The sequence below is a fragment of the Strix aluco genome, chromosome 4 (assembly GCF_031877795.1).
Source record: "Strix aluco isolate bStrAlu1 chromosome 4, bStrAlu1.hap1, whole genome shotgun sequence".
In the NCBI taxonomy this organism is placed as follows: domain Eukaryota; kingdom Metazoa; phylum Chordata; class Aves; order Strigiformes; family Strigidae; genus Strix; species Strix aluco.
Window position 1 is genome coordinate 13,469,584 of NC_133934.1, and position 23,954 is coordinate 13,493,537.

General features: G+C 38.4%; 1 protein-coding gene across 1 annotated transcript in view; it reads right to left on the reverse strand.

Annotated features, from left to right (window-relative positions):
- Positions 1-23,954, reverse strand: part of MAN2B2 (mannosidase alpha class 2B member 2) — a 32,319-nt gene that overhangs the window by 598 nt on the left and 7,767 nt on the right. The window contains exons 4-18 of the mRNA XM_074822061.1: positions 20,657-20,829; positions 19,290-19,405; positions 18,110-18,287; positions 14,781-14,979; positions 11,267-11,457; positions 10,235-10,421; positions 9,194-9,327; positions 6,835-7,091; positions 4,530-4,721; positions 3,347-3,599; positions 3,131-3,241; positions 2,827-3,019; positions 2,015-2,161; positions 1,531-1,643; positions 534-651 (exon numbers count right to left, since the gene is read on the reverse strand). Of these exons, the coding sequence (XP_074678162.1) occupies positions 534-651; positions 1,531-1,643; positions 2,015-2,161; positions 2,827-3,019; positions 3,131-3,241; positions 3,347-3,599; positions 4,530-4,721; positions 6,835-7,091; positions 9,194-9,327; positions 10,235-10,421; positions 11,267-11,457; positions 14,781-14,979; positions 18,110-18,287; positions 19,290-19,405; positions 20,657-20,829 (2,562 nt within the window). The remainder of the gene's footprint in view (positions 1-533; positions 652-1,530; positions 1,644-2,014; positions 2,162-2,826; positions 3,020-3,130; positions 3,242-3,346; positions 3,600-4,529; positions 4,722-6,834; positions 7,092-9,193; positions 9,328-10,234; positions 10,422-11,266; positions 11,458-14,780; positions 14,980-18,109; positions 18,288-19,289; positions 19,406-20,656; positions 20,830-23,954) is intronic.

A 23,954-nucleotide genomic window follows, 5' to 3' on the forward strand; every position in this document is an offset into this window, starting at 1 on the left:
ACATACATGGATGTAAGTGACAGTAAGAATGTCCAAGCAACTGACTGGAATGAGAAATGAAATGAGGTCACTCACAGCTGTTGACTTGAGTGTCAGCCCTAACTTGAATCATATCCACACAGTATTTCAAGCTGATTTAAAGTGGGGATTTTTAACTGCACTTGTCTGTTTTTCTGCAGCACAGGCATAAGCTTAGATTAACACAACTCATCAGCATCTTGCAAAATCAATCTGTGTCTCAAATGTGAATTCATAAAGTAGCCATTTCTATCTGAACAAAGATAAAAAGCTTGAAATCTTCCTGGAGTTAACACTTCTAGGCAAAACAAGCCACCAGAGAAATACAGCAGTCTAGTACTTGCAGGAAATCTGCTAAATGTTACTGCTTGCAGGCTCTGCCAGATGCAAGGTCTGTCATACAGAAGAACAATACATTTTTAAGCTTGCAAATATTTTTATTTTTCTAATTAGATCATCCATCAAGCTTCAACAGTCAACAACAATAGAGACACCAACCACCTTATTCCACCTACCTTTTCTTGGATATTGCGCGGTCTTCCATTTCCACCGCTTCAAAGCGTTTACATCCCAGATGCCTGTGAGTGATCGCTCTTCCACTAGCACCACTGATCCTAATCCCTTTAGCAAAGACTGTGAGTAAAGAAAACACAAGGAACAACCCACAGGTTATTGAAAATAGCATCACACTCACGCGTCAAGTACACAGTTAGACCAGAGTAGAACTTTCATCTCTAGCATTGATCTGTTAAGCACAGCAGCAGAGACTTTAAAAATCTCCTAGGTCACGCAGCGTAAGCGCACCTACAGATTCACCATGCTTCAAACTGAGAAGCTGAGGTGCTGCACCTTCCTCTGTGTTGTAGCAGAATTCAGAGCCTACTAATCTCTCCATTCAAGAGCTGAAACTCACACTGCACTTTTAAAAACAAACCAGAAAACCCTACACCTTGTTCCCCATGTTTCTGTCATCACAATCAAAATTTCACATTTTAAAAGAATAAACCTCTGCCATGTATTATAAAAGAATCTACGTCTATATGAAAGAGCAAATAAACAAGAAACTGAAAATACACAGTACATGATGGAAATGACCGAAGTTTCAACAACTTGCAGAAATAAAACTACAGAGGAAAAAACCTGTTTGTTTTCTTTAATCCTGTCCACATTTCATTAACTATAGGTACAACTTGCAATAACTAAAGAAACAGCAAAACAGATTTTCACTCTCTGCACTGATTAAGGTACTGCAGGAAGTGTTACACAACTAAGAGCTCAACAGAGCAGATCTTCATGCTGTGCCTATAGCAACTTCATCTGAAGTAACAGCTCCTGTGTTGCAAAGCTGAGTAAGGGTAAGACCTGCTTTCCTCTGAGGTTAAAGATATACTTAGTATTTTCATATCCATCTTTTGTGGAGTCTCTAGCACACAGGATGTTTCATCCCCGAACCAGTTCTCTTTGGAACAAAACCACCTCAAGTGGTATTCTCTCTCAAAGGATTAAATTTACCTTCAGATTTACCATCACAGGTTGAGACAGCACAGGATCCTCTCCAACCTCATACAAGTGCCTAATTCGTAGCAGGACACGACTGAAGTCTGCATCACCTTGCTTCTGTTTACCTTTAAGATTAAACAAAATGTGAACATTTTCTTACTGTAAAAATAAAACCAATTTTCAGCATTTTTTTTTCCTTAGCTTTATATGCTCATAACTTGAACTTAATTCCATTTTTTTTAAATTAGCAAGAGCACTAACAGCAAGAAATGCCCAGTTCCCACTGTTGACAGCAATGACACTAACAGGCACGATGAACTCATGCAGGAGAAATATCTTACTATTTGAGTAGACCAATCATACAGTACAATTAACTTTTTTGATAGACGAATGTAACACTTTGAATAAATAAAAGTACTAGCCATAGAATATAAAAAGAAAAGAAAGCCATCTTCTTTTAAGTGTAACGTCCAACCACCCCTTCGAAAGCACCTACCCATGCGGATGCTGTGGACCTGCTCTGCATGATTAGAGCTGTATCTCCACCCTGGAATGCTCAGAGTCTGGAGATGAAGATTAGGTGGGACAGTTACAGGTGAACTGACTGAATTCTGCTGAAGTTGTCCAGGTACCTTTGGTTTATCTCCACCATGCAAAATGAAACAAAGCAAACATCAAACATCCATCACACACACAAGCCTGGCTAGGGTACTGTGGAAGGGTAAAGAGATTTTTGCTTTTTCTGCCAAGGCAGATGCAAAGCAGATGCTATGCTTTCTATTCCAAGGCCTTCTGAGATACAAGGCAGAAAGCAGCACTGATTTTAACTGCTGGAGAAGTATATTAGAGCTTTCCATAAAGCAAATTTCACTGCAGCTTGAAGTTTCTATTCCACTACCAGGCTTCAGTTTCAGTTAATAAGTCAAACAAATGTTTTTAAAGGACTGACTCAAAAATGGTCATTAAGGACCCAGCATTCAGGAAGCTGATATATGGTGCACTAGCTACTTTGCACTAATTCCCTGTGTGGATATTTTGTTCTCATTAGATGTTTTAAAATTTATTCTCCTCTGAAAGTAGAGATAATTACATAACAAGAGAAACATTTCATACACTTGGACAACATCCATGTTTGAAATTAATGCAAAGTAATTAGCAGGCTCTAAATCTGCCTTCTAACTCACTGTATACTAACTTTGCCACACAGGAGGCTTGAAGTCTGCATTTACAAACTTAACAGCATAAACCAGAGCAAAACAAATAAGCCATTCAGATGCTAAAGATAGCACAGGAGATGGAATGAGTTACCTGATAATGCACCAAACATTACTACTGGTCTGTGTTCTAAAGCTAGTCCACTTGTCCGATACAAAATATTCGTGACACTCTTGGCTCCTAAAATAAGCCAAATGACAGGACGAACCACTGAAGAGTCATTCAAAGTGAGATTGTAATTCAGGTCCCACTGAAGGTTGTTCCATAGTCTCCTGTGAAGCATCACCTGTATTGGGAAGATAAATGTCACAATAGTAATCGCCATTATGCTTCACTTATATTATCAGCAGCCATAAAATCATATTCTCCTAGAAAAAGAAATATTTTTACAAGTTACCTCCACTTGTCCATTTCCTTGACTTGAGACACCATGAGCTCTTTCTGTAAGCAGCATCAGCCTTATCGTATCGTCTTCAATGTAGGCAGTCTGCACCATAGGATAATAGTTCTGAAAACACACAGTAAACCATGCAGTGATAGTATTAACTCAGGTGACAGTACTGGAGAACAAAGACAAGACACAACTGACTCTGGATTACACCTTTCTGCCTACCCGAGCTACTGTGTTATTCACATATGCTTTGAATGGTCTTTTCTGAATCTGATATCCATTGTTGTCAGTGTAGAGGAGCTGTCTAGTGTTCAAATTCGTGCTTGTTCTTAGAACTGCTTCACGATTTAATTCCAAAGGCCCAACGCTGTATTCTTGCTCTATCCTATGGCAAAGCAACTTCCCGTCGTAGCCTTCTGGTACTGTATAAATCCTGGTATATACTGCATATATGTAATCCTGAGCGGTAACATTACTATAAAAATGAGAGAAAAGATATGCAGAGTTTATAGCACTTGATCGGTTATGTCAAGACTTGCAAATCATTCATGACATCATCCTACACATAGACAACTTTCTTGCCTGTTTTCTGTATATTTCATGTACATGTACAATTATTTTAAATTTCAATTTAATTTTCAAATGTACAGATATTCAGTTGGAGTAAATGATATCCTACAATTTTCTTTAGTGTTGCAAGCATAAAGAGGACTCTTCATTTGATTATAGAGGCTCTGTTTTTCTCAAAATTAACAAAAAATTTAAAAATAGTTATGACTCCATAAGCAACATATTTACATTCTACAGAGTACAGGTATTTTTTCAATCTGGGCAACATTAATTTTGGTGCAAGAATTCCACTGTTTTCCAAAGGTCCGTCTCAACTACAATCCTTGTACAATGCCATGTAAAGCAAAAGGCTTCAATTAAATAATCAACTTGAAAAAAGGGTGAAGGGGTTAGACACTAATACAATTTTAACACAGAAAAGTAGCTTGTTCATCGGGGGCAGAGTGTCTTTCTGTAGGATTCATTTCTCCTCTCTAATGTACTTGTAAGGAAGATATTCACAGTTATAAAAATGAACCATTATGTCCAAATTCCACCCGTCTAAGAAGGTGTTAGCTGAAATTTTCACTGAACTGTATGGAACCAGGATCCCAACAGAAGCTGCACTATAAAGCAAACCACAGAAGATAACTCTGAACAATCTTTCTTTAAATATGTGCTGTTTATGGGAGTGCTTCCTCAGCACTACATTTAGCAGATGCATGCTAGTACTTTTGTCTAAAACCTAAACAGTACACAGAGCTCACTGTTTAGGAGTAACTATAAAGAATTAATCTCATACATATCTACAGAGAATTAAGCATTCCAGTGAAGTGAAGCTGTAATGGTGTTGTACCTGTAGAAATACTGTCGTATCTCCGTGATCAAGTTTCCAGAAACCAATTCCAATCCCACTGCTTTTGATACCGAAACAGCTGAAGCATTTGGGGCAAATAAGTAGTTATCTGAAATGGGCCCTTTCATCACATCTCCATTCACATGGTACTCCAGGAACTCCTGGGTCAACTGGATAGTCTGGTTAGTCTCCCTGTGAATCCATAGAAGAGGAAAAATTTTATTACTTACAAATACATTTTGTGCTTAATAGATGCAAAGCTGAACTGCAACAGGAATGAGGCTGGGAATGTAAGAAAAAAAAATAATCTGTTTCCTCAAAGCAAGTAATTGATTTTATAAGGTTTAGGAAATGGGGACAGAAGAGCATTAAAGTGCTTCCCGTCAAGACATCTGTCAGCGTGTAAATAAATGAAATTTCTATGTCATTTTATACTTTTGTAAAACAGAAACACGTTAAGACAGAAAGAACATCTACATTAGCTCATTGTTTTGACGTGAGAGTTGCTACAGGATCAAACACTACCCATTGCACAAAAATGCAGTATGTCGCATCATATTAATGAATAATCCGATTCATTTAATTGACTTTGTAGCTAGGTAAATCAGCATGATGCAAGTTCCCATATCTAACACCGGTAATGAATATAATGGCAATATGATACCAAAATTTACACTCACTCGGTACCTACTTTGTGTCCTCCCTTCTCCCCTGAAACTTACAGTTTAGCTATTCATAACTCCGTATCACAGTCTTTGGAAAGTCATACAAAGCCAATTTAAGATGTTATTGCCCTCAGCTACCTACTCTGCTCCTCTTTGGGAGCCTTGCTGGCAAACAGGAAAAATCACTTAGTCTGGCACAGAAATTTAAACTGCCAACTATTTTAGCTGGTGTTAACACAGCAACCTACAAACTGTAATGACTGAGGAGCGAAACATCCAAGTCTTATCTACTACTCCAGTTATAATGCAATTCTAGTGCAGGGGCAGGACCTAGAAGGTGTAACTGTTGCAGCTAAACTTTATAAGGCTTCATAGTTTTTAACCTTTGGTCCCATTCTGACCTGATGCCTTGCTCTTTCCCATTATCCCCAAAGCAAACTTCCTGAAACTCAAACATGCTGGGCTTGCCTGAAGGCTTGTGAAGAAAGTGAATAACCCATTTCTTCTACATGCTGAATTGCAGCTTTTGCTGCCTGCCAGAACAGGATGGAGAAAAATGGAATTTGAATTCAGATTTTTGTTCTCCCTCATTGTGGTTCTTATTATTTTCCTCATGGTATCTGGAAACAGTTAGGGTCCAGAGGCACTTTGAGGAAGTACTTACTTTAGGGCTCTTGATTAAGGCACATCTGTACTTTTAAAGCTGCTGTTAACTACACTACAGAACAAGTTCTTGCTCTAGGAGGTAAAATTATGAACAAAAACTCAAAGGTGAAAAAGGTCTAGTAATCACTAGGCCAGTGCCAAAGGGGTCAAATTTTCTATCAGTACATAGCTGACAATCTGAATCCTGAGCAGGCAAAACGCAGCACAGATCCACTGAAGCTGAAGGAATTGGGCCAATTCACATCAGCTGAAAAAGACAAACTGCAAACCCCAAATCTCACCTTGATCTTGATTGCTCTTCCATTTTATCTGCCTGATTAAATAGAATTTCCTTAGTTAAATGCTTCCTTTTTAAAAGTTTCGTAGTTTCCTACCATGAAACAGTGATACAGGACTTGCAAAACACTACTGATTAGTAAGAGAAAGCTCTTGCTTTACGTAAGGCTCATTGTATAGCCACAGTGTATGTGCTTACTTATTTTTAATACAAACACACATTCATAACCCTCTTTAGTTCTAAAGCACAATGAGATCCTGCTGATCTACTTCTTAATACTGTGATACGTCATCTCTGACTGCATGGTTAAACAGGGCAACATTACGGAAATAGTATGAAATCACACCTAGACTAGGGTTGATGATGTGAACTGGAGGTAAAAAAGAATAATTGTAAACAACATTTTCCTAGTTAAGTTTCAGAATTAAGACACACGATACGGGTAGTTAGGCGTTGGAATGGGCTGCCCAGGGAGGTGGTGGAGTCCCCATCCCTGGAGGTGTTCAAGAGCAGGGTCGACATAGCGCTGAGGGATATGGTGTAGTTGGGAATGGTCAATGTTAGGTTAATGGTTGGACTGGATGATCTTCAAGGTCTTTTCCAACCTAGACGATTCTGTGATACAGTCCTTGGGCTTACTTTTACAAAAGGTTTTACAGAATCTGAAACATTATTAAAAACAAGCAGGCAATCTCACCTCTCTGTAATGCTGTGCATTAGATTTGTGTTTTGGTCAAACAAGACCTGGTAGCAGTTGTTAACCACAGGAAACAACCGTCGACTTTGTTGATCTGCACGAGTTACGTCTTTTCGCTTGTACTTGACTGACCTTCCAATAAATGCAGACTGTTTACCATTCAAGGGTTTAACACTGTATTTTCTGTAGCTTAGACCACTTATTGCAACTAGAATATAGAGATCATAGGTAGAATGGGACTCCACTGAGCTTTGAACCTACATGTTAACATACAAAACAATGTTCCATTACAGAAAATTAATTAGCAAAGCAACTACATGTCTTGTAAGCCATAAATTCATAAATAAACCACTACTTAAAAATAGGTTTCTAAACATGCCATTCTTATAATTCTCAATTATAATGTCGATCAGTACTACCTTTAATTGGGAGTTTGGTGAACTTGGATTAAGTTTAGCCTTTCTCTGAAGGAAAGAGGGTCACTAAGCAAACTACAAAATTAGATCTTATTTTAATGTGAACATGGAATTATAGATCTTGATTTAAGATCACACTGTTAAATGTCTATATGAGCAGAAATAATCACAAATTAAACTGATCAGTCAAATGACAGAAAAAAGACTGAAACATAAGGGACATGACTAGTGCAAGTATGAGAAAACTCGTGGCAAGAGGAGGAAGCACTCAGACATGCCCTCACCTTTAGCAAGGCACACGGAGAGGGAGGTAGAAGCATGTGGCATACTTCTGAACAGGAAACAGAACACCAGTGTTACTTAACATCAAAATACCTTAATAGTTTTTAATCCTCTTTCAATTACAAGTGTCCTGCCCATTAATGTTACATAATTCAGTAGTACTTTTGGTTTGGGGCAAGAAAATGTGACTAGAGAAATACTGTACAGATTACATGGACGAAGAGGTTAGTTACAACTAATCAGAAATTAAAGCAAGTTGTTTGTACCTTCACACTGTGGACTGGCATATGTCCTGTTACACCGCAGGCCTCTTAACCTTAGTGGTATCAACAGGGACTACTCCCATTTCCTCCCTTCACTATACAACTCGTGGTGCAGAAGGTGGCAGAGCACTGGCCAAGCCTCAGTCCCTCTCAGCCACATACTCACATCAGTGTTCTGAGTTAAAGATTTCTTTCTCTCAGAATGAAGGAGGGTGTGATATGAACGTGCTTTTGAACAGTACATACTGGAAGAAAAAGACCCTAAACCACCTTCTCATTACTGGTAAAGAGATTTCATTTAGCCTCAAGTGACTATCCACATGCACATATGGGTAATGTCTAGCAAAATAAAGTACAGACCAACTCTGCAACAGAGAACTTTGTCTTTTTAAAATAAAGAATGACAGCTTGAATTCAGGGCACCCTAAAACCTGAAATAAATGCTTTAAATACATGTGAATTTCCTCCTTGTACCTTACAAGGCTAAAGCCAGCAGGACTTCTGGGAGGTAAGTGGCTGACAGATAAACGTGACCATGTGCTAACCCAAGAGACTGATGGCTTCCAGTATGGTCTTACGCCATCAGGCGTATATGCAGGAACAGCAAATAGCTGTTGTGTATCACTACCTGACTAGAGTGCCTTGATGCACAGTGATAGTCATAAGCCACTGATAACAGAAACTCTGTCCAGCTGGCAGAACACGCTATCTGGCATCGCAGGGACAGAGGAGCATCTGGAATTGTGTCACGCCTCTTCAGGTCTTACGTGCAGGAGGCATTCCTACAGGTTTATCAAGCCTTTGATGATGATGCACTCTACAGCAGATGCTCCTGAGAAAGGCTAGTGCTAGCTTTCACTTGAGGTCACCTTCTTCTCTCCCAGGGAACAGCTGGCCTTGTCATGGAGCTTGGCCATGACAGAATGATATGTCATATGGCAGCTGGCTGTCCCCAGCTTCTTTTGGGCTTGTAAATAAGACCTACGTTTCTTAAATCTCTTCCCCAAGGCAATCTGTGAACTGTACAAATAGGACTGTCAATTATAGGGCAGGGCTTCAACCAAAAAGGCCTTATTGGAAACAGTGTTTTTTATAGAAAGAAAAGCAAGATAAGAAGTGCCAGGTCACACACAGCAGGCATGCAAAGGACAAACCAAACACAGCAGAAGAGCAGGAAGCCCTTCTGGACATTAAGACAAAACCATTCTAGTTCCAGTTGAGAGAACAGCCAAGCAAAAAGAAAAAAAACTTGAAGAAGGACTAGGAAAATCCCACTTTTAACTAATACCTGTTTTCACTGTAATACTATATATTTCCACACTTTGACAGGAGGTAGGATCAAGCCAGTGAAAACTGACAAGTGAAAGAAAAGCAACAGAAAGAAACAAAGTTAAGTACCTGTGCTGGTACAGGATGTCCCAGTTCATCATATACACTCATTGCCAAGTGGCTGACAGAAATTGTGACAAAGGTAGTGACGTTCCATGCCAGTGGATTATAGACAACAACATACTGATCAACATCTGTAGCACCTTTGTGCACACAAACAAAGCTATCAGTCACTAAAATGATCTATTTTTAAAATGTGTTATTAAAAAGTATTTGAGAGATCTGTCTAGGTACAACCATCTTACAAAATTTTAACATAAAACCCCACAGTAAAACTTCATGACCGAAAAAAGGAAAACATTTTAAAGTGCTTCATAAAAGCCTCTTCTGCTTTATTCTTCTATTCTTTACCCAATAAAAAGACACAGTGTATTCAGAAAATAGGACCCAAGTTGTATGTAAATGCATTTAGTGAAAATAAGCAGCTTACCACAACTCATTGTCCTGCAATACTAACTTTATCAGAGTTATACAGAAGATCAGTTGAGAAGCCTGATCTAAAAACAACCCTGCAGAAACCAAATCAGTCTGTTGAGCAGCTCACGGCACTACTTCCATTTGACAGTTTAAAAAGTTTCCAAAGTAAGGATAAAAGGGAATGTACAGTCTTTAGAATAGACTCCTTAAAAATTCCTTTATATTTTTCACACAAGCTGGCAGTACACTACAGCAAGACCATTTCTCAACTGTGACTGTGCTTCTTACTGTGTAATCTTATGTTGCATAGTAAGGTTAGTTTAGTAATGACCCTAATCAGCACCTCTTCCGCCCCTCCGTTATACAGCTGAGGTCTGAATCTGGGAGCAAGGTCTAATATATGCACTGGGGCAGGGCTCTGCCTCACATCAGTTTAAAGATCCTGGTTTCAGATGCTTGAGATCTAAGAGCTCATAAACTCATCTGAGTCTAGCAGGTCTTACAAAGCAAACAGGATTTCCAGCTGTGGTTCACAGAACTTAAGTGGTACATAGTATGTTGATTGTTTTCGAGGAAAACATGATCGCTTTCATAAGGTAGCCTGAAAATTGGAAAAGCTGTGTTAAAATTTACCTGGTATTCCTGAGTCTATATTGTAAACAGAAGAATAGACCTCTCCATTCTTCTTTGCATTGTTCATGTCAAAGATTATGGAAGCCATTAGCTTCTTCACGTTGAGCATTCCATACATCAAGTTATTCATGTACATGTCCTTCACCTTGGGAGACTCTGTGCCTGTTATACCATCATGGTGCTGGACCTTGCATTTAAGAGTAGTTTGAAAGGTCACAATGCAACAGGATGACAACTTCAGGTTTGCATTTGCATTAACATGGTCCATTAATCTTCAGATATATAACTTAAAATAATAAGGTATTACAGCTATATTCACAGATTCACATTTTGCTTATTCCAAAATACTATATTTTGAATGGTCAAAACCAAGATGCACACAGATTTCCCTCTATACATTTTCCTCTTCTAGTATTTAGAAATTACTGAAGTTACATACTTAGAGGAAAAAAAATACAAGTTACCAAAAAACAATGCAGCAAAAATACCGTAACAAGACAGGGTTTTCATTTCCTACTAAGATCTGGTCAATAACTTAGCTGACAAAATATTTATTAACAGCAAAAGCAGTGAGGCCTGTAAATGGTTAATGGTATGAGGCTGATCACTTAGCTGCTGAATTCTGAAGAAACAAATCTCTGCTTTCTGTTCTAACTTGCAGAAGTAGAGATTATCAGTAGTTTTCAGTTAGTTCAGCTTTTGTTTATTTTATTTTTAAAAAACATTTTGTAAATAAAAAACTTAACATTAAGAAATTTCACGTGCGAAGTTTGAAGCTACATACTCTTTTACCAGCTAAAGAAAACATTTGCCAGTAACCATGTCTTGAATGCATGGCTAAGGGGCTGAAGCCATGTTTCAAGATGGTTTTTTGAAAAATTGCTTTATTTTACTTATGGCTTACTAAAGGGGAAAGTTATTTTTAAAAACATAAATACAACCTCAAGAGACTTCAGCTGAAATGTTTAAGCAAAACTTTGCCTTTGGGCAATAACCATTTTTATTCAAATTAAAAAATAAATCAGTCTTTACCTCTGAAACTGCCCATCTAAGGCTCTGAAGTTGCTTTAAGGCTCTACATTTGCAAATAGAACTTGCTGGGTGTTTCAGGACATACTGTGTGAAAAAAGACTCTCCAGCATAAAGCAGTGAACTTGCTCTCCTTGCAATTCCTTTTAATGTGCTCCGAGAAGTATAAAACCCAGTCCATGCTTGAAACGGCTCTGTTAAGAGTTGAACAGATCTAATACATGCCAAAATACCATTTCAGTTATCATTATTTGTTATTTATTAGACTACTACTGTACAGTTTCTTATATGAAACCTGCTGTTGGTTTACACACCAGGCATCAAATGGAATAGTCAGAAGCCCTACAAAGAAACAAGCACAGCCATAAACATGTACTTTGGAAAACTACAATCTTTCCTACAGGCCTAATAATACGAGTGTTGATACAAAGCCATTATTGACTAAATTAACCTGTGTTTGCAGAATTTTCTTCTTTGTGGATCTGCACAAAACAACTTTAGAAGTTTCACTGAAGCATATTTTATTACTCATGAATAAAGAAAGTCGATTATAATCCTTGGTTACTGCTTGATACAAGCTCTCTATATTCCCCCCTTTAGTCAAAGGGATTTATCTTAATTTTCATTTCCTCAAAATGGAGTAGAAACAGTGATGTGATGACTCCAAACTACTGCAGCACTTCAAACTACATCTAAAGATGCCCTCAAGTGGTCAGTGGAAAGTATTTCAACAGTTAATTTGTGCTAAGTTCCAATATCCCATAGAGTAAACTAGGAGAAAAAATATTTGTTTTTAAAACTTCCAAATCTCTACTTAGTGTTTTTTTTTGTTTTGTCTTGTTTTTTTTTTTTTTTTTTTTTTTTTAAATATACCACCGATAAAGAGTTTTCTCAGAGAGAAGTCACAGAAAGTGCTTTATAAAGTGCATATATGCAACCATAACAATCTGCTAACAGCCCAGGATCAAAGGCAACAATTACAAAACGGGATCTTTTGCTCAAAAACTTCAGGACAAATTATTTTTGGCCTGAAAAATGCTAGGAGTTCAAACAGAATGAATTCCATTTCAGTTTTCAAGGTTACAAGCAGAAGAGTCACATATGCATACTAACACAGTACAATGAATGTAGAGTAGAAAAAGGAAATACTTACCTGGGACTAAAAACTTGAATTTCAAAGGCGTATGTCAGAAATGACACTGAGCCCAATAAGTGACTCATAATAAAACAGCATAGAAAGAATGAGAGAGGATTAATCATCAAGAAGCAAAATAGTATGTGGGAGAAAGCGCACTCAAATCCATACTGCAATTGCAAGGCACAGTAAGCCATTTGGGGAAGAAATTGCATCCATGTGTGGGCACCCACCTGGAACATTGAAGGTGCTACTATTATGCAAGCTAGTGGCAATCGACTACTGCCTGTAAATTATGCCAAAAGATACAGGTAAGAGCCCAGATGTAAAAGGATATTAGCACTTAAAATTGGCAGTGCATTTATCAGCAAATTGTTAGATATGACATGATCCCTAGAGGGAGGTGAGTGAGGGATCAGTCCATGCAATGATTCACAGGAAGTAATAGTTATTTTTATTAGTTTAAAAGTTAACAGACACATTACAGAATATTGGATGTATAAACTAAATTTGAGTTGTAATAGTCTGAGATATACATCCGTAGTGCCTAACAATGTGATGAAGTAGTGGTAGCTACAATTATATAGAAAGGTATTTTAATGATACCAGTGATATTTTAATGATAATCCAGACAATGAAACAAAATAATGAGTTTAGAAACTGAAAAGTTAGCTGTGTCTTCTCTCTGCATGCTTTGATATGAAGCCTAAAAGGGTAAATTTATTGGGGAAAAAGATTAAAGGGATGTTGGGTATGGCATGCCTTCTTTCATATCTTCCCAGTACTTTTCAGATCTGCTTGAAAAGCTAAGGTAGTGCAGCAAGTAAGAAGCAAGCAAGCAAGCAACGAGCAGCTGCAATGAATTTGTGTCACACCATAGCATGAACTTTCAGAAATACAGGTAGTATTTTTACTTTTTGAAACTTCAGTTACAACACATTTTTTTTTTTCCTCAGAACTTAAAACTGCTTTCTTTAATGAAAAAGACTATACTTTCTCTTAGAGCTACAAGGGACTTTAGATGTTCATCTACATCAGTCTTTTGTTTGGACGAGGAACATGCTTGTGAAGTGAATCTACCAGTCGTCCTTACCTAGTATGCTTTGCTTTATATAAAAGATTGGTTTTGGAGCTCACAAACCAGACTCCTGATAGTATGTAACAAGGATTAACAGGCATTCAGTTAATATGAGCAGATTATAGCCAGTTTTCCTGGAGTTACATAGAGTGTGGACATCAAATCCTCAGCACCAACTGCTTCACTTTGACCACTCCTATTCCACTGTACTAACGAAGAGGTACCCTAAGAGCTTTAAGATTGCGTTGGCCCCTCAGTTACCTGCCTGACATTCATAGATTACTCCATGTTGTGTTTCCCATTTCTGCTCTAATCTACGCATAATCCAGTTCTTTTAAACAATAACAATGGGACGTGGCTCTATTTGGCCATGCCTGCATCTGTTTCTAGGTGTCTTTCAGTTTATCAGTTTCTTTTCAGTTCCCTAGATCCTGGAACATTGCATCCTTACTACAGCTCTTTTTTCGGGAGAGGTGTAACACGCACATCTAATGCTGCAGAATACCTGGGAGACTACAGGTTATTTGTGCATGCTAATGTGTGGGAGGCAGAGAAAAGAATGAATTACAAGTTAAATGTCTAAATATGAAACAAATGGTCAACAAATAGAAGCAGAATGAGTCCTAGGATCTCAGCTTTAGAGAGATCAGAAAGGACCTCTCCAATGTCATGAGACACTTGTATTAGTTGTGCTGGTACACCTCTGTGAAGCACCTTTGCTATTACTGCTGTCTGCTAACCAGTTTGTAGTGTGTTATATACTTTGCAGTCCTTTTTTCCTTCATCCATCCATTGAAATATCTTACTGAATTTCAGTCAGGTGGCCTAGGCCTACAGGTTTATCTCATTGCTCACTGTTTTAACTGTAACTGAACCTGATTAGTGCAGCATCTATACATTTCTTCAGGTCATTTAAAAAATCTGGATGACATTACACACATGAATAAACTTTGTGCTTAGCATTCCTTTGCATTCTATTGTTTTTCAAAGACAATAAAACAAAAACCTCAGGTTATCTTCCTTGCCAAGTCTGCCTATTTCTATACTCACTCTTTCAGGGTCTCTTCCTCTACCCATTGCTTCCAACTGTTCCAAAGAAATATTCCAACCTCTACCTTACCATCTTCCTTATACCACTAAGTTGGGATCAGCTTGTCTATTTGATGACATCTGGTAACATAAATAAAATGTTATAAGGAGATGGTGTTTTTCCTCTTACTTTAGTCCTCATTTTCTCAATTTCCCTTTATTAAAATTTTAAATACGTACAGAGGCAGATATTATGCAGCTGTGAACTTAAATACCTGTTGAATATGGTAGAAAGTCTTGAGAGTCTCGAATTTCCCATGTAAGATTTCTGCTATAAACTGCTTGGAAGTAATCACCAACAGTGGCATACTGGACAGTCACTCCAAACTCATCAGAATGCTTGTTAACATAATCCAACAACAGGTCCATGTTGGAGTACTGAACAGATGCATTGAAGAACTGTTTGTCACAGCCCTAAAATGCCAAAAACAGAACAGACAAATGGCTCTGGGTCACGTAATTTAGAAGGATCTCTTTTAACACTAGCCTACCTCAAAGTAGTATTTCTTTTGATCTTGACTACCCATATAAAAGTTACTTGTTAGAAAATGTCAAGAATGGGCAGGGTTATTCACACAGATCAGCTGATAACCAACCAGAATTATGATAGGGAGAAGCTGACACACCAAATTGTGCAAGAGCATGGAATTTCATGGCAGCAATTGGAAAATGCACGCATACGTGCCTGGAAAGATGACCTTTGTTTCTTTTCACACTGCATTTCTTCCACTTAGCAGAAAATAAGGAAGTTCTTATTTTCTGCTCTTAGTGCTTACAGCTCTAGGAAATGCTGCGGACACCATGTGAAACAAAACAATCTGGACAGACATGCCTGTAGTACAAACGTCACACAATGTGTTGCTGATGCCCCATCACGACAGTAGACTATAGTACTTCTGATGCTCATCCAAATAGTTGAAAGGTGATACACTGTGTATTAAAACATCTTTTTTTTTGAGCATGCTTGCACAACTCCTGCCTTTTGTTGAAGGCATCTCAATACAGACTACCTGCATGTACAAACATTTAAAAAAAGACATAACTAATCACACTTTTGTTCAGCTACAATAGCTGAACAGGTAAAAAAGAGTCAGTCAGCTATGGCACCACACGTATTCTTACGGTATCAGTATTACAGTATAGGCACCAATCTGAAGCACAATAACATGTTAAGAAACCTCCACAAAAAAGACCCAGTTGAAGACTTCCAACACTGACACCAGCTTAATGCATCCTTATCTTCCTGTCTCTGTGCTTGAGATAGAAAACATTGCACAAGTCAATCCTGATCTCATTTTCAAAATAAAGATGCTCTCAGCAATTTGCCTTTAAGACTTAGCGGATGCTTGAAGAAATGGCCAAGAAGGCTCTATTTTCTTTGCAAACCCATCTTCCATCCCAATGTTTACCTGATGAGCTCAAGAAGTTTAATCTGATGAGCTGAACTCATTCAACTCATGAATGTGTTGAATCTGATGAGTTCAACTGAACTCAGAGTCAATTACTCTTTCCTCTCTTTCCCAGATATGAGTGCCATCCCCATCCCCTTCCCCTTTACTAGGTGTTTCAAGTAAGGTCACTGTCATATCCTTTATGAATCCTAGTGCAGATGCCTGTCCCTCAGACTTAACAGGGTAAGTCACAGATCAGAAAAGTGGAAATTCTACTTCCAAAACAGAAAAGTTCTGAAATATCCAGAGATCTTCCACACAGCATATAACAGAAACTGGAAAACAACAACTTCAAACTGGAATGAGCTACTAAAACATATCAAACCAAATACCAAAAAGTATGGTAGTCAGTGCAAACCAGACTTACTAAACTACTTCATATTTATAGAGCACTACTTTCAACTCATGATCGAAGAAGATTTCCTCATAAAAAGCAGACACTGCACCACAGAAGGGGATGTGCTGGGCTGGTAGACTCCGCTGACACTGACACAGAACATAGTAGCTGAGGAACACTGTAGCTCTGTAGAACAAGGCTATCCAGGAGAACCTGTTGTAGTTAGTCATCACATCCACCCATTATCTGAACAAAACTTTACAAAGGAATGCTATATATTACTGTACAGTCAGTTCAACCACACAGGCCAAAAACACCTCAAGGATCAGTTCCAGCCCTTAGGACAATTCCATACCCCCTCCTACATCTGCTGCTATGGCCTCTAGAGGGGCAGGTTTGAACTTTTACACTGCCCCACAGCCAAATGCCTCCTCCTGCACAACTAGGTGCTTCAGATCATGAATGAACACTTGTTTGTCCATATAACTCATCACAAAAGTGCCAACAGTCTAGATGTGAGGTCTGACTTTAAATGGGAAAGTGTGTATTTCCTTATTTTTTACCTGAAGGGAAAAAAAAAATCCAAGTATTCTAAACTATTTGTAATCACAAAAAAATAGCTAAGCTTAGCTATAGAGGTATCCATGTATCTTATTTATCTCTACTCCTTTACATAGCAGTATGAATGAGTAACATATTACTCATTCTCTATTACTTATTACTTCATTTAAAGCTCATATCACAAGTACACAAATCAGGAAGTCAGAGACTGAAATTTTCTTACATTACAGCAAAACTGCAGGTTTGGATCTAGACATTTGGAATTTATTCTTACTATTTAGAACTCCCTCCTCCCCATTTCAGCAAAACTTTCACTATAGCACTACTACAGAGTATTACATCCCACTTCTCCCCTCAACATCTACAAAAAAACCCCACCTCAATATAAGCAACAGTGTCACAAACATGGGAGAAAAACAAATCAGTGATTCAATGCTGCATCAGTCAGAAAATGTTCTCTTTGCAAAAACAGATATTGTGGTGAAATAACCACCTTAAGAACACACATCATCCTTTTAATACTGTGATTATGAGACTTACAGCATCCATGGAAATTAAAAAACAGGCCATACTTTCAGTTTAGGCAAAGTTATTCTTTTCTAAGGACTTAAAAATTGTGAGAGCATATCAGTGCTATGTGTATGTGTAGGATATAATTAACACAGCATATTGCTGAAAAAAGTGTTTGAATGACCAAGCTGGGATATGCTTATGTTTCTAACTAAAATACAAAGACTGTATAAGAAAATGATTACACATCAGTTACAAAAGACCTTGTCTACCCAATGCGCAATACATTTTCTTGTAATGCTATCATTTTTGCTAACATAAAGTTATGTTGTGCTAAGCAGTTATGTAAAAAGATCATTTAAATAGACAAAACAAGGAGAGAAAAAAAAGGAAGCAATATTGCAATATACAGTTTCACAAGAGGTTATCTTTACAATTTTGTCACATTTCTTTATATATTAAGTAGGGTAGAAGACTTGGTAGACAGCTGGCAGACTGTACAGGGAAGTTCTAGTTTTAAAAATTATTACTATTCATTACTAATCAGACATTTGGACCCCACTTATCAGAAAAAATGTTGCTGACACGTGGTTTGTACCTGCATTTTTGCAAAGTACCATCTACCTACTGTTCATACTGTAGGTGTACTTGGTATTTCTAAAGCAAATGCTGATCATGCACTTACCCATGGCCACAAAACATCACTTGTTCGGAACCAGGCTGCTCTCTCCTTAATGTTTGCCACCATGGTTTGTGCATACAGATGGATGTTAGTATCTGTAACAGGGAGACTCATGTTTGGATAAACACCATCTTTGGGTGGATCTGGGAAAGCTGCAATTCCATTCCAATAAAATCCTGATCTAAGTAGAAGGAGAAAGCAATAGGCTATAAACAGGATTTATTCAACTAGGAAAAACACATCAAAAGGTGCTGGGATAAAATGCAGACACACAGGGAATAAGGAGGGGGGAAAAAAAAAAAATCAGTCTATATTCATTGCTAGTATTTAGGCTTCAGTGTTTATTTGGGAGCAGAGGTAGGGGGAAGGTCTTCCCGTTTTATTTTCACACTGTGCAACTGTCCAAGTCCCTGCTGCTTGCTGGCATAGAATAAAGAAATCACAGGACAAAACAGCAAGCTTTGTAACAATGAGGATGTTCCCCCAAGTTGACTTTGTTTATAAAGAGGCTTACTTTACTGAATAAGCCAGTGAGTAAAACAAAGTTTTCAAAAGCTCTCAGATTTTTTTCACAAAGTAAATGGAAAATTTTAGTCCCTTTATACACAGATAATACAGACAATCTCAGCCCAATATAATGCTGAAGTCTCCCACAGAAAATTGATTAGCAAAAGCCAAGTCCATACTGAGCTTCCTAGAGTTTTTAAATCTTAACTTTCCAGGCAGAGAAACAAAGCCCCAGTTCTGCTTTGGACATTTTTTGTTTACAGCAATTATTTGTTTCACATTTTTATTCTATATTTTTTGGATAAGGCTTGACATGATATATACATGTAGATGAAAGCAGTACCTGTGATCTGAGCCTCCTGGTGCTAGAAAACATTATTTTAAAAGTCTGTCAATATTTTGAAGCATTTTAAATGGCTGTCAGTAGTAAGTATCACTTTTAAGCATTCAATTGTTAGGTACTGAGCAAACTTCATGTATTATGGTGGGTAGATGGGGGTGCTTAATAATCCTGACTCAGATCTACAGAGTCTAGACATCTCCTTGACCTACTGCAGGTTGCGAGAAAGCAGTAGAGCACTGCTGAAAGAAAACAGTCAAAGAAAATGCTTAAACTCCAACAATATAAACTCTCAGAAGTGATCAATATTTCTGCCTATTTGGGAAATCTTCAGACCTGTTTGAAAAAGGTATTTGTGACGGGGTACAGTAGCTGTACTGATCCATAACATGGGTGAAGATCTCCTGTCTTTCAGATAAGGAAGGAGAGCCCTGCCATACAAACTGAAGCTTCTGGAAAACAAAAAAGGTAAGAAACCATTACCCTTGATGACAAGAGCAGTAATACCATCATTAACAACTCAAGACTTCAGAGCGCCCATATTCCTTTCCATCACTTGTAATACTTCAAGTGCTTTTACTTAAGACCAGCCAATGGCACCCCAAGCAAGGTCACATATGATATATAGGAGGCTATAGTGTTGCCTCTTTCTATTCAAATTGCTGGAGAAGAAGAGGAGGCAGCACACTGCCAGCATACTGCTAAAATTCAGATGTAAGCCTAGCTTATCACAGGCATTACACCTCACTTGTTTCAGTGGAAGTTGAACACCACTAAGTTAGGAAAGACCCAGATGTAGTCTGGATTACACTGTAGTCAGTGGGAATCAATGTTTAATCAACTGAAACAGAATTTTTACAGTTTTGGAAGCCTCCAGACTGTCAAGTGCCAGAAGAAAAATTAGATGGGAAAAGATTGTCAAAAGCTCATAAAAGATTTTAGTAAAAAAGGAAGTATCGCAATTTATTGCAAACATAAAGTGGTGGGTCCTGGCTTCACCAAATTCAACAGGAATTCTGAGAGACGCTTGAGTTTCACCCAAGATCCATAAAAACTGCCTAACGCCAGCTCATACTAGTAAAAGCCCCTGATTTTCACATCATTTAGTGTGTAAAACTGATGACAGATCAGGATCCAACATTGTGATATGAAAAGAAAAACATTTGCTGTGTATGGGACACTATGTGAGAGAAGGCAGAACATGAAACAAAAAATGAATTCAGCAAAAAAATTATTAGTTGCCACCCTAACTGACCTAGTATTATCACTTTTACAGGCACAAATAAATGTTCCAAGCATGACAACCACCATGCCCAAACATATGCACTAGACTAAAACAGTCTATATAAAAATCAACATATCCAAGATTTTCTCAGGGGAAGCTGAAACCTATTCTAGATGCCTCCAGTCCCAACAGTCCTAATTCTGTGTCAACTTACACGTTGCTCAACTGCCCGCATTTCGTGTCTTCTTCAGGCTAGACTATACTTTATTCTTGACCAGAAGTCATGAAGACATTACTTGACCGCATTATGCAGACTCAATATATTTCACCATTACCACATACAATCAGCATGTCACATGTAGAGAAGAAATACCTATATTTTCTTGCACAGATCAGAGAGATGCTTATCTTAATGTCATGGTTTAGATTACTGTAAGTAAAGGCTGACAATGGGTTCCATTTCTATGGGTATTTTTACCTTGTTTTTCTGCATGTCAGCCTTCAGATCATAGTCAATCCGAGAAATAAGATGAGCATTAAAACCAGACAGAGCAAACAGAGTTGGTGTTGTAGCTGAAGCTCCAAAAGGATCAACATGCCAAGAAAACTGAGGCCTGATCCCAAAAGTTTCATACAAAAATCCATGGCCTTCTGCAAAGCAAAATTTGTTTATGTTAGGAACACTTTTATAAGATCATTTTATAAATTTAATAGGCATATAGTATTACAGATAAGCACTTAAAGGATAGCTCTTTGTTGTTATTTTCCAAAGCATTTAAAGTTTCAGGAATTTAATGATTCACAGCAGACAGTTTCACACTGACAATATTTATTTTGCTATGCCAAGTATAACTTATTAACAACATAAGAGATGAGCAACAAAAAGGAATTATGATTAGAGACCAGCCTGGGAAAAAGTACTTAGATACAGATTAGGTTAAGGCTAATAGCCAGGTTAGAGTCTGCATGAAAACAGGCTGGGGTTTAGTTTGTGTTTGCTCAAATCATACCACCCATTCTCAGTAAATTTCAGTCTCATATCAATAACAAAGGGACAGGCAAGCCATTCAGTAAACAAAACTAGTATGAATATGATCCTCAATCATAAGAAAAGAAAAAAGCCAAAGGATAATAGCAATCTTGATACAAGATGTTATTTACAACCAATGTTATTAATTTTGTATTGAAATCAGTTTCAAAAAAAGAAACCCCCAAACCAGAAAGACCAGACAATGGAATAAACGCAGACAAACCATGTAAGCAAAACCAAAATAACCAGCTAAGCAGTAGATTTTATTCAGAACTCTAGTATATCGCACTAGGATTCTCACAATAAAAAAAATGAAGATTTGCAAATCTTAATTTCATAGTTCTGGAATTGTGCTCTGAACTATTTGAAAATACAACCGTATCCTCCCCATTTTGGACTAACTCCATTCCAAATTTTACTATCACATTTGGATAAATGAGGTTGCAAGGCATTCTCTTTTAATTTCATCTTTCCCACGGTTAATGTCTTCTCTAGTGAAAATATTCACAAACAATGTGTTTATTTTAACTCTTGACTGAAGCACATTTTAGGCAGTTTGCTAGGCTCTTCCAAAACACAGCTGGCTAGACAGACAGAAGAAGACATGAAATGTAGACCCCAAATGCCTGCACTAGCTTTCTTTTCTCAAGATGAACTCCACACACAATGCAAGGATACATTTTTTTGTTTGTATGTACTCAAACCAAGCAAAGTGCTTTCAGGAAAAATAAATGGGGATTTTAAAATATATTAATATTTTTGTTCCTGCTGAATAAATTACTAAATTTGAATTTTCTTTTCAAAAAAAATTATGTTTACGCATAGAATGAAATATTAAATTAGAAATAATGGTTTTTGCAGCTAACTCCAATGAAAGCAAAAGCCATATGTGCATTTAACAGAAGGACTCTTCAGTCAATATTAGTGTTTTCTTTGGAGAAGTCCTGAGTTTGGTGTACTAAACCCATAGAACAACCTTCAAACATAGAAGTCAGATGAGGAAAGAAAAATAATGTTCATCCCCTCTCCTCCTCTTGGCCAGTGTGATGTGGTGACTCACTGAGATGCAAAAGCAGCTGTTCTCTGTGCTCCTGATAAACGTTGACAAGCAAGGAACAAGTACCAGTGGTGTTGTGCGGTCAGATTCTGAAAATGATATAAGTGTTTTCTGACCCTTTACTCCCCCGTGTAGAAAGCTGCCCAGAGTGTAGTCCTGAAATGATCAGGGTTTATATCAGCCATGACAGACAGCTGGTGCTAATACATCTCCTCTTGCCCCCAAAAAGCACCCTACTCCCTCATGGCATATTATGGGCATCTATAGCACAGTAGTGGCATGATTTATCCTGTTTCTTTTTTCATTAACCAGATGGAGATAAATCTCCACCAGACAAGGGGATCGAGTGCACCCTCAGTAAGTTTGCAGATGACACCAAGTTGGGTGGGAGTGTTGATCTGCTCGAGGGTAGGGAGGCTCTGCAGAGAGATCTGGACAGGCTGGAGCGATGGGCTAAGGCCAACTGTATGAGCTTCAATAAGGCCAAATGCCGGGTGCTGCACTTGGGCCACAACAACCCCCAGCAGCGCTACAGGCTTGGGGAGGAGTGGCTGGAGAGCTGCCAGTCAGAGAGGGACCTGGGGGTGTTGATTGACAGCCGGCTGAACATGAGCCAGCAGTGTGCCCAGGTGGCCAAGAAGGCCAATGGCATCCTGGCTTGTATCAGAAATAGCGTGGCCAGCAGGGACAGGGAAGGGATCTTACCCCTGTACTCGGCACTGGTGAGGCCGCACCTCGATTCCTGTGTTCAGTTTTGGGCCCCTCACTACAAAAAGGACATTGAATTACTCGAGCGTGTCCAGAGAAGGGCAACGAAGCTGGTGAAGGGTCTGGAGCACATGTCGTACGAGGAGCGGCTGAGGGAACTGGGGTTGTTTAGTCTGGAGAACAGGAGGCTGAGGGGAGACCTCATCGCCCTCTACAGCTACCTGAAAGGAGGTTGCAGAGAGCTGGGGATGAGTCTCTTTAACCAAGTAACAAGTGATAGGACAAGAGGTAATGGCCTCAAGTTGCTCCAGGGAAGGTTTAGACTGGATATTAGGAAGCATTTCTTTACAGAACGGGTTGTTAGGCGTTGGAATGGGCTGCCCAGGGAGGTGGTGGAGTCCCCATCCCTGGAGGTGTTTAAGAGTCGGGTCAACATAGCGCTGAGGGATATGGTGTAGTTGGGAACTGTCAGTGTTAGGTTAATGGTTGGACTAAGGATCTTCAAGGTCTTTTCCAACCTAGATGATTCTGTGATTCTGTGAAACCTTAATACTAAAAGACCCCTTAAACCATCAGATGGAAAGGTGTAACATACAAATCGCTAGAAGCAGAAGCTAGAAGATTAAAATGGGAAATAGTGCATCTCTTGGAAATATGCACCTATTTCTAACAGAGAAATGGGGGTTTCTTCATCAAGCAAGTCTTTCAACTAAGTTCAGGTGACCTCAGTGATATTCTATGGCTCACGTTCTGCAGATGACTTTGCCTAAATGATACAACCTCCCCACACTCTGAATTGCTACCAGGTATTTTCTTCCAGAGTGTTTCATACCTTCAATTTTACCACAACTATCTTCTCATGAGCTTAAGCTCTCAAACACACACTGACAAAAAAGGCCTCTGCTCCAAAGGAGTTTACATCTGACACTGATTAAACTGCAAGCCAGCTTTCGGTAACCCTACTGCTTACTGCAGAACTGT